At 42.6% G+C, this 10,891-nt stretch overlaps 1 protein-coding gene across 2 annotated transcripts in view; it reads right to left on the minus strand.

Moving 5' to 3' along the window:
* TBC1D19 (TBC1 domain family member 19) overlaps positions 1 to 9,688 on the minus strand; it is a 141,168-nt gene extending 131,480 nt beyond the window's left edge. The window contains exon 1 of one of the 2 annotated variants that reach the window (XM_041752578.1): positions 9,450 to 9,688. In XM_041752578.1, the coding sequence (XP_041608512.1) occupies positions 9,450 to 9,548 (99 nt within the window). In that variant the 5' untranslated portion in view covers positions 9,549 to 9,688. The remainder of the gene's footprint in view (positions 1 to 9,449) is intronic. The other variant, XM_041752581.1, reaches the window with a different exon arrangement.
* Positions 9,689 to 10,891: the final 1,203 nt, after the last annotated feature.

The following is a 10,891-nucleotide window of genomic DNA, read 5'->3' on the forward strand; positions in this document are numbered from 1 at the left end:
TAAAATACAGTTTAATTAAAATATTAAAAAAGAAGTGCTAATGATGGGGCAATAGTCTAAAAATAATTTATATTTGTCTTTGACATATTCTATGTGATTTTATTCTTCAAATTAAGTTGAACCAACACTGCTCTAGCACTTTCAGAATATACTCAAGACAAAATGAGGACAGCACAGGAAAATGCTGGTAGCATGAAACTGCCCTCAGGATTAAAGTTGTAAGGGAATGTAACAAATAAGTAGCTAGTTGCTTAAAAGTATGTTATTAAAATTGATTGTTGAGGGGCTTCCTGGGTGGCTCAGTCAGTTAAGCTTCTGCCTTTGGCTCAGGTCATGATCTCAGGTCCTGGGATCAAGCCCTGCATCAGGCCCTTGCTTAGTGCGGAGTCGCTTCTCCTTCTGCCCCTCCCCCTGCTCATGCTCTTTCTCTCTCAAATAAATAAAATCTAAAAGAAAAACAAATACAAACAAACAAAAAAACTGATTGTAGAGTTGCCTTTTAAGAGTTAGCTTACTTCTACTCAATGACTGCAGTAGTAGATATAAGCTAAGGCAAAGTTGTTAACATATTTTTTCAAGTTCAAGGTTGTATTAATATTAGAAGATCTATAATTTCATTCAAGTATCAATCTATAATATTATAGATCTTTCACTCCATGTATCTTGAGAACCAGCCAAATATATGTTGAGTTCCCAGGTAACCATCTCCATCTCCTTACCCTGCTTATTTTTCTTTCTTTTCCCTTGCCCTATTTTTTATTATATCAAAGCAATTAACTGATGTTATACTGCAGATACATTATCCTTTATTTGAAATTCCAAGGCCTGAAAAGCCTTGAACATCAAAGTTTTTTCATAATTGAACTCATGGCATAATGGTCCTGACTTGAACTCATTTGGCAGCAAAATCTGATCTGACCTGAATTGACATGAGACTATTTATAGTCATTATTTATCGCACTTAGTGTGAAAATTCTTACATTTTGTTGCAGAAATATTAATTTGTATAAATACAAGGTGCTACAAGACCATGGTAGGGATATTAAATAACAGAAAATGCCTGAATTACCCTTCTAAAACTTGAAAAAAAAATCTGAATTCCAAAACATACCTGGCCCCCAGGTTTTAGGTAAGGGATTGTGGGCCTATATTTATTTGTGATGCTATCATCTGTCAATGATGGCAGAACTTTATTTTATTCACAATTGTTTCCCCTGGGAGTAGAGTTGTGCCCGACATACACTAAATGCTCAATAAATACTGTTGAATAATCAAATAAACAATCATATTTATTAATGTGAGTGTAGTTCAAAATAGAAAGCAACAAAAATAATTCCTCAGGGCAGTAATCTCCAAAGAAGGTTATATTATTCATAGGTGTTTAATCTTTTATTTGCTAGGTGTAGAATACAGCAGAACAAGAAGACATACTCCTTTCCTGCCTTCATGAAACTTATACTTTAATGGACAAAGCAAATGTTTAAAAAATAAATACAGGTATGATAAATATTATTTTTTAAAAAAAAAGAAAGAAAGAAATTCCAGGTACTACGGGCCACTAAACTGGGAGGTTATGGAAGACTTACAAAGCTTAAATGGTCTTGGCTGAAAAAGTAGACATAGACTGAAGAACAGTACGTATCACCAAGCTTCATAGCCATGATCAAGGATCTTGACCATTTTTCTAAGGGCCATAAGAAGCCTTGAGGGGTCTAAGCAATCTTGTTTGGACTTTTAAGGAATACTCAGGCTTCCATTTTACTGAGCACTTAAAATGTGCCAGGCATATTATCTTCTTCAGTCCTCACAAAATGGGACTAACATTTCCAGGTTGATGGAGGACCTGGTGGCTGATCAGCACCTCTGCATAGAAAAACAAGTAGAGCCAAGGAGAAAAAAAAATCAACTATCTGAAGGTAGAAGAGAGTTGCTGAGAGAACAAAAACTACAGTAACAGAAAGGGAAAAGTCTTGAGAGATGAACTGGTTTCTATAGCCATGTCTTCCCTGGGATCATTATTCTGAGCACAGGAAGAGGCAGAGAATCAATACAAACCCAGCACAAAGTAGGGCTACAAAAAGTAGACAGAGAAATAGGAGAGCTTTGGCAGAGACTTGGAGGTCTTAAGCACTTGACTGGTTTTGTCCTCAAGAAATTCTCTGAATACTAGGATTCTGTGGAGTGGAAAGCTAAAAGTCTAAGCAGGAAACCTGTAAAAAGTTCTTGTTTTAAGAAGTCTGACAAGAAAAACATAAGAGTGTGGGACCCAAAACAAAAAGGACCTCTAGAATACATCAAATTCTTAGTTGAAAACCCTGGAGAGCCAGGAAAGAACCAAAGGAAAATTGAGCTTAAGAGGCTAAACTCAGCCTCAATCCAGAACATTCCCTAACTGGATTATAGTGACCTGTCAAAAGACTTATCTTCTCAGTGAAGAGGGAACCCCTCCATAAAGTAAGATATCACCTAGAGGCTTTACAGTTTTTCATACACAATGTCTAGCATCAAATAAAAATTTACTAGTCATGCTGATAGCAAAAATCAGATAAACAAAAGCTAAGAGAACAAATAACAGCAAAGACACAGATCTACATGTGATCCAGATATTGGTATTAACTAACAAGGACTTTAAAATAATGACGTGTTATGTTTTTTGAAAAAGACAAATAAATGGACAAAATAGATGAAAAGCAGATAATTTTATCCAAGAATTAAATCAATTAAAAAGAACCATCTGGAAATTTTTGAATTGAAAAGTACACTATGTGAATAGTGTAATACGTGGATTTACCAAGAGATAGGAAATAGCCTAAAACAGGATTAGTGAATTGGAAGGTCAAAAGAAATATCTACATTGATGCAGAGAAAAAAAATAATGGAAAACACAGAAAAGGAGTATTGGAGATATATGGGATTCAGTCTATAAATTGGAGTCTCAGAAAGAGAGGAGAGAGAAAAATGTGGCAGAAAAAAATACTGGAACGACAACAACAAAAAATACTGGAACAAACAATGGCCAAGAATTTTCCAAAACTGGTAAAAGGTATCAACTCCAGATTTAAGAAGCCCCACAAACTCAAATCAGGATAAATTAAATAATAATAATACAAATAACAACAATAATACAAACAAATAATAAATAAAACAAACAACTAACAAAAACACACCAAAGCACATCTTAACAAAACTACTAAACACCAAAGACAGAAAGATGTGTTAAAGGATGCCTGGGTGGCTCAGCAGTTGGGTGCCTGCCTTCAGCTCAGGGCGTGATCCCAGGATCTGGGACTGAGTCGCACATTGGGCTCCCTGCATGGAGCCTGCTCTCCCTCTGCCTGTGTCTCTGCCTCTCTCTCTCTCTCTCTCTCTGTGTGTGTGTGTGTGTGTGTGTGTCTCATGAATAAATAAATAAAATCTTTAAAAATAAATAAATTAAATAAATAAATAAATAAAATTTAAAAAAAGAAAGAAATGTTAAAAGCAGACAAGGTAAAAGTGGGGGGGCATACATTCAGTGGACAACAAAAAGACTAATGGCTGATTTCATAACAGAAAACAAAGATGCCAAAAGGCAATAAAGTGTCTCAATGTGCTGAAAAAAATTATTGCCAACTTTGAAATGTATAAAAAAAATCCTTCAAAAATGAAGATGAAATAAACACATAATCAGACAAATAAAACTGGGGAATTCATCCTAGGAAACTTGCACTTAAAAAAAATACTAAAAAGAGTTCTTATTGTGGAAGAAAAATAATCCTGAAGTAAATATAGAAACAGAAGTAAATGAGCAAGAAAGGATAAAAATGTAGTTAAAAATGAGTAAATACAGACTGAATATTGACGCTACAAAACAATAATAGCCATGTCTTGAGGGATTTAAACTACACATAAAAGGCATGGCAAAAATAACAAAAGGAAAAAGACATTAATGAGTAAAGTGTTCTAAGTTCTAGCATTAGATAACAGGGAAATAGTAAATGTGATAATTTATATGAGGCTATATTAATATTAGACTATTAATTATAACCTCTAGGGTAACTATTTAAAGACCAACAAAAAAACATGTAACCATTACATTAACGGAGGATTAATGGGGCGTGATCCTGGAGACCCAGGGTCGAGTCCCACGTCAGGCTCCCTACATGGAGCCTGCTTCTCCCTCTGCCTATGTCTGCCTCTCTCTCTCTCTCTCTCTCTCTCTCTCTCGTTCTGTGTCTGTCATGAATAAATAAATAAAATCTTAAAAAAAAAAAAAAAGAAAAAGAAAATGCTACTACATACTGCATGAGTCCAACTATATATATGACATTCTTCAAGGTGAAACCATAGAGAGAAAAGTCTTTGGTTGCCAGGCGCTTGGGAGGAAAAGAGGGAGGGATGAGTAGATAAGGCACAGAGGATTTGGGGGGCAGTGCAACTATTCTATAAGGAACAGAAATACTGAATATATGACATTATACATCTGTCAAAACCATTAGAAATGTACAACACAAAAAGTGAATCCTGATGTAAACTATGGATTTTATTTAATAATTATGTATCAATTTTGGCTCACCAATTGTAAAAAGTACCACACTAATACCAGATGTTAATAATAGGGAAAATTGTGTGCAAGGGAATATATCGGAACTCTGTATCTTCTGCTCAATTTTGCTGTAAGCCTAAAACTATCCTGAAAAATTAAAAGTCTGCTAGTTTAAAGACAAACAAACAAAACCTTGCCAAAAGAAAATCTAAGACACGGACTTTATTGGAAAATTCTTCCAGGTATCTCAGGAAGAAATAACTTTAGAATAACTAGAAGCTCAAAACACAAGAATTTATACTACTTTCATGCTCTTTCCATGGATCTCTAACAGGCGCCCATCCAAAAGAATGGGTGCAAAGAACTGCAGAAAGCCTCCTTTTGTGGCACAGGTGCACAAGAGGAGACAAGCTGCCACGCCAGGACAGGCATAAAAAAACCATGCTATCTTGCCTAAACTTTCCATTCATTTGAGGAAAAGGCCTTAAACCCCTGAGGGAAAGCTCAGAAAACATTTCATTCTGAAGACAAGGCAATAATTAATTGTTTCTAGGGTGAGATAGATGCAAAAATGATCTTCCTCATGGGAAGGTTTAAAAAAAAAAAACCTCCCCTGGGTCCAGGATCCTACACCAGTACAAAGCAGAGGTGAGCCAGCACTAGCAAAGGTCCGGAATCTCCTACACCCATTATCAGCCACAAGACAGTTTGGTTGCCAAGGGGAGAAGAGGAAAGAACACTGAGAAAGACCTACTCCCAAGGCACATGGACTGAGACAGGACCCGTAGAACAGAGAATGCCCGTGCCTAGCATGAGCTTAGGACTGAGTAACAATGACATTCCAACTTCTGAGGGCAAGAGCAGAGCGTGGAGAGAGACCTGCCTGTGGCACAGGCAAGCAGAGGCCAATGAAAGCACAGGATGCAGAACTAACACTGAGAAAAACCTTCCAGTAGTCCGGGGCCCTTCCTAAGCACAAAGTTACAGCAGCCCACCAAATTTGAAGCCTGTGGGACAATGAAGCTAATGACGGTAATAAAACTCAAGCCCAGCTTGATCCCCAACTACACTGACTGAAGTTTCCATATGCGGGACGCCTCCACACTCCCTTGAACAAAACTGCAGTCTACCTGACCCAGTCGACATTTGTAGAATATCAAGAGCAGAATGCTCATTCTTTTCAAATGTACATGGAACATTCAACAAGATAAATAACCTGAAGAGCCCTGCATATATTTTTTACTTAAGTTTTTAATACAGAATATGTTCATACCTAGAAAACGCCAGGTCCCAGTGACCTTACTGGGAATTCTACCAAATAGGTAAGAAAAAAATAATGTTAATTCTATACAAATTCTTCCAGAAAATAGGAAAGAGGGAACACTTACCAACCCAATTTATGAGGTCAGCATTACCGGATAACAAAATTAGACAAAGATGTGAAAATAAAACTATGAGCTGGGTAGCCCGGGTGGCTCAGCGGTTTAGCGCAGCCTTCAGTCCAGGGCATGATCCTGGAGACCCGGGATCAGGTCCTGTGTCAGGCTCCCTGCATGGAGCCTGCTTCTCCCTCTGCCTGTGTCTCAGCCTCTCTCTCTCTCTCTCTCTCTCTCTCTCTCTGTGTGTCTCTATGAATAAATAAAATCTTAAAAAAAAAAAAACTACAAGCCAATTTTCTTCATGAAAATATTCACAAAATCTTCAACAAAATACTAGCAGATCAAGAAACATTATATATATATATAAAGGATGATGTATCAAAACAATGTGGAATTTATCTCAGGAATGCAAAATTGGTTCAACATTCAAAACCAGTCAGTATCATTTGCCATATCAACACATTTAAAAAAGAAAAAAATCACATGAGCATCTCTACGGATACAAGGAAAGTATCTAACAAAATTCAACATCCATTCATAATAAAACTCTCAAAAAATGAGGAATAAAAGAGAGTTTCCTCAACCTAACAGAATACATCTATACACCACTGCAGTGGAGGTACTAGCCAGTGCAACAAGGCAAAAGGAAAGGAAAGGAATACAAATTGGAAGGAAAAAGTAAAACCGTCTTTATTCACGTAGGACATATGTACTTGGAAAATCCTATGCAATCTACAAAATGTGCTACTATAACTTATAAGTAAGTTTAGTGAGATCACAGGATACAAGGTAAATATACGAAAATCAATTATATTTCTGCATACTAACAAAAAACAACTGGAAAATGAAATAAGAACAAAATTGGCATTTATAATAGCATCAAAAAATAAGTATTTAAGGGAAAATCTAAACAAAGTATGTGCAAGATTCGTATACTGAACTATCAAACACTGTTGAGAAAAAATAAATAGAAATAGAGGTAAAATATCATAGGCAGACTACTCAATATTGTTTACATATCAATTCTCCCAAAATTGGCCTACATATTCAATATAATCCCAATCGAAATCCCAGCAAACTCTTTGTAGTAATTTACAAGATGACTCTAAGCTTTATAGAGAAAAGTAAAGGCTCTAGAATAGCCAAAACAATTTTGAAAAAGAGGAACAAAGTTGGGAAACTAACTATCTGACTTCAACACTTACTGTAAGTTTACAAAAATAAAAACAAATAGATCAGTGGAACAGGACAAAGACTCAGAAATAGTCGTGTGTGTTTGTGTGTGTGTGTGTGTCCTAAATCAGTTTTCAACAAAGGTGCCAATGCAATTAGTGGAGAAAGGATAGATAGGTATGTCAATCAACAGGTACTGGAAATAAGCGAGGTATTGGACATCTATCAATCTATATCAAAAATACTGACACAAAATGGATCGCAGATCTAAATGTAAAAGCTACAACTATAAAACTTCTGGAACCAAACATAGGAGAAAATTTTTGAGGCTCTGGATTAGACACAGCTTCACAGGTAGGGCAAAAAAAAACACAAATCATAAAAGAAGAAACTGATTTTTAAAAATTGTCATCAAAATAAAAAAGTTTGCTCTTTGAAAGACCCAGTTAAGGAAATGGAAAGATAAGCCTCAGACTGGCAGAAAATATTTGCAAGATGTGTATCTGATCAAAGATTTCTGTCATATATAAAGAGTCCTTACAATCCAACTATAGGAGAACAAACACAATTTTTTTAATAGGCAAAATATTTACACAAACTACTTGATCAAAGAAGATATTAACCTATGGTAAGATGCCTGGTATCATTAGTCAAAAAGAAAATGTAATCAAAGCCATGATGGGATATCATTATGCTCCTACCAGAGGAATGTAATTAATATATGAAGTTAACTAGGGGAGCCTGAGTGGCTGAGTGGCTGAGGGTCTGCCTTGGGTTTAGGTCATGATCCTGGGGTCCTGGGGTCCAGTCCCACATCAGGCTCCCTGCATGGAGCCTGCATCTCCCTCTGCCTGTGTCTCTGCTCTCTTTCTGTATTGCTCATGAATAAATAAATAAAATCTTTTAATTAATAAAAACTGACATCGGGCAGCCCTGGTGGCTCAGCGGTTTAGTGTCACCTTCGGCCTAAGGTGTGATCCTAGAGACCTGGAATCCAGTCCCACATTGGGCTCCCTGCATGGAGCCTGCTTCTCCCTCTGCCTATGTCTCCGCCTATCTCCCATGAATAAATAAATAAAGTTAAAAAAAAAAAAACTGACATCAAGTACTAACAAAGATGTGGAGCAACCGAAACTCTCATAACTGCTGGCGAAAATGCAGAATCGGGGCACCTGTGGGGCTCAGCGGTGGAGCGTCTGCCTTGGCTCAGGTTGTGACCCCAGGGTCCCGGGATCGAGTCCCCGCATCAGGCTCCCCGCGAGGCACCTGCTTCTCCCCCTTCTCCTGCCTCTGCCTCTCTCATGAATAAATAGATATAATCTTTAAAAAACGAAAAAGAAAAAAAAATGCAGAATCATACGCTGGAAAAGTCCAGCAGGTTCTCATAGAACGAAACATACACTTATGCTGCAACTCAGCAATTCCGCTCCTAGATTATTTGCCCAAGAGAAAACAAACGTGCAAGCAAAAACCTCTATCAAAATGTATATGCCCGGGATCCCTGGGGGGCTCAGCGGCTTAGCGTCTGCCTTTGGCCCAGGGCGTGATCCTGGAGACCCGGGATCGAGTCCCGCATAGGGCTCCCTGCATGGGGCCTGCTTCTCCCTCTGCCTGTGTCTCTGCCTCTCTCTCTCTCTCATGAATAAATAAATAAAATCTTTAAAAAAAAAACCATATATGCAAACAAAATGCATATGCCCGCTGCATTCGTGGGCTCTGCAGTGGGAGACCACCCATGACCGCAGCCGAAAATGCCCAGCAACCAGCGCAGCGGCGGATGACCAGGCCGCGGCACATCCAAACACGAAATATTACTCAGCCGTTAACAAAGGAACCGAACCAGTGAGACCGCCCAAGGGCACTGAGCCAAGTGACCGAAACCAGACACAGTCGCGTCCCTGCGCGACCCCCTCTCTGGGACGTTCGCACACGGGACGGCGAGGGCCTCCTGGTCGACCTCGGCATCCAAGGGCCCGAGCACATCAGAGGATACGCCGGAACGGGATGGAGAGAATGAGGAAGACGTCTCTGCAGGGGGCTCGGAGGGCAAAGAAAAGAAAAAGAAAAAAGGCAGCTGGGGGTCCGAAGCCACCGAGAGGACGAGGCCCGGAGGGGCGGGGCAGGGCGCGGCCCAAGCCCGTGGCCGCCGGGGCTCCAGCAGCTCGCAGCCTCGGCGCCCGGGGAGGGCCTCGGAGCCTCCGGCCTGCAGACGCGCGCGGCGCCGCACCCTCCCCGGAAAAGCCAGGACCGCCGGCGCGAGGCCGAGGAGCGCGGCGGGGAGGCCGGGGCGGGGGGGCCGCCCGCACCCCCGCACCCCGCACCCCGCGCCCCGCACCCCGCCCCGCCGCCCCGCCCCGCCCGGCCGCACTCACCCAGGCCTGCCGTTCCAGCTGAGCGTACAGAGTGGAGCCCTTGAGCTTCTGCACTATCTGCGCGATCACGAGAGACAGGTCCGACTCCTCCTGCAGCATCGCCCCGGCCCTAGCCCGCCGGGCCGCGGGGACAGGCCGGCTCGGGGCTCCCGCTCGCGGCCGCCTCTCCGCGCCCTGTGCCGCCGGCGCTGCCGCAGCGGGCGTTGCCAGGCAACCGCCGGGACGTCGGTCCGTTCCTCTCTGCTCCCCCCCGCGGCCGCCGAGGGGGCCAGCGCCTGCGTTCCGCTGGCGGGGAGGAAAAAAAAAAAAAAAAAAAAGGAAAAAAAAAAAAAGACGGGCAGGGGCAGGGGGAGGGGGCGGGGGCAGGCGGTAGCTGTTCACCGCATTGTTCCCGCCCTGGCGCGCGTCTAGATGGCCCCGAGCGGGGCTCTCGCGGCAGGCTGCGCGGCCCCGGGTGCCCGGGAGCTCGTCGGCCGCCCCGGGTCCCTGGTCGCTGGGCCGGTGCACGCGGCTGGGCGGGGAAACGCCGCGGCGGCGCTCGGGCTCGGGCTCGGGCCTTGCAGGCTGCGCTGGCGCGGCCGCCGCAGAGCGCGGGTTCCCGGGCCGCGGGAACCACGGGGAGGGGGCGGCGCGGGGGGGGGGGGGATCAGCCGTTCATTTTCCCTCCGCTCCTCCCGTCCCTGGTCTGCGGGATCCTGCGGCGAGGATGCATCGACACCGTCTTCCCGTCGAGCAGCTACAAGCTAACCCAAGGAGGGTTTGTGGATAGGCGGCGGTCCCCGTGCACGGGGCGGGGGTCGGCCTAGACGCCTCCTCTTCTGTGCATTCGTTCATTCAGCGATTTCTCCAAAAGTCATGGAGCTTTCACCTTCTTGAGCATCTCCATGCAAGAAACTGCGCGGGCACAGAGGTAAATGAGGCCCGGGCCTTGGGCGCCCGGGTGGCTCAGTGCTGAGCATCCATCTGCCCTTGGCTCGGGCTGTCCCGCAGCAGGCTCCCCTGCTTCTCCCTCTGCCCCTCCCCCCCCCTGTGTCTCATGAATAAATAAACAAAATCTTTAAAACAACAGCAAAACATGGTTCTTGCCTTCAAAGAAAAACGGATCGAAGGCTTTCAGCAGAACCAGAAGAAGCAGATTTAGCTATTTGAATGGCATTTCCCAGAGGCAGCTAGAAAGATCCCTGTGGAATATCGCACGCATTAGAATGACCTCACCAAAACGATCAAGAATTAATTTCAGATGTGTGTGTGTGTGCAGATGTTTTAAGCAAAGCAAAGGTAAGATCCCAAGAAAACAGACCAAGATTACTGCAAAAACGACCCCGCCCTGACTACCTTGAACTTTAATGTAAGGTTGAATCACAGTCTCTGATTCAATAGGCCCCTTGTAGGGCCTGCTAATCTGATTTCTGACAAGTTCCAAGGAGATTGTGATGCTGGTG

Source organism: Vulpes lagopus, chromosome 4, assembly GCF_018345385.1.
Source record: "Vulpes lagopus strain Blue_001 chromosome 4, ASM1834538v1, whole genome shotgun sequence".
NCBI lineage: Eukaryota > Metazoa > Chordata > Mammalia > Carnivora > Canidae > Vulpes > Vulpes lagopus.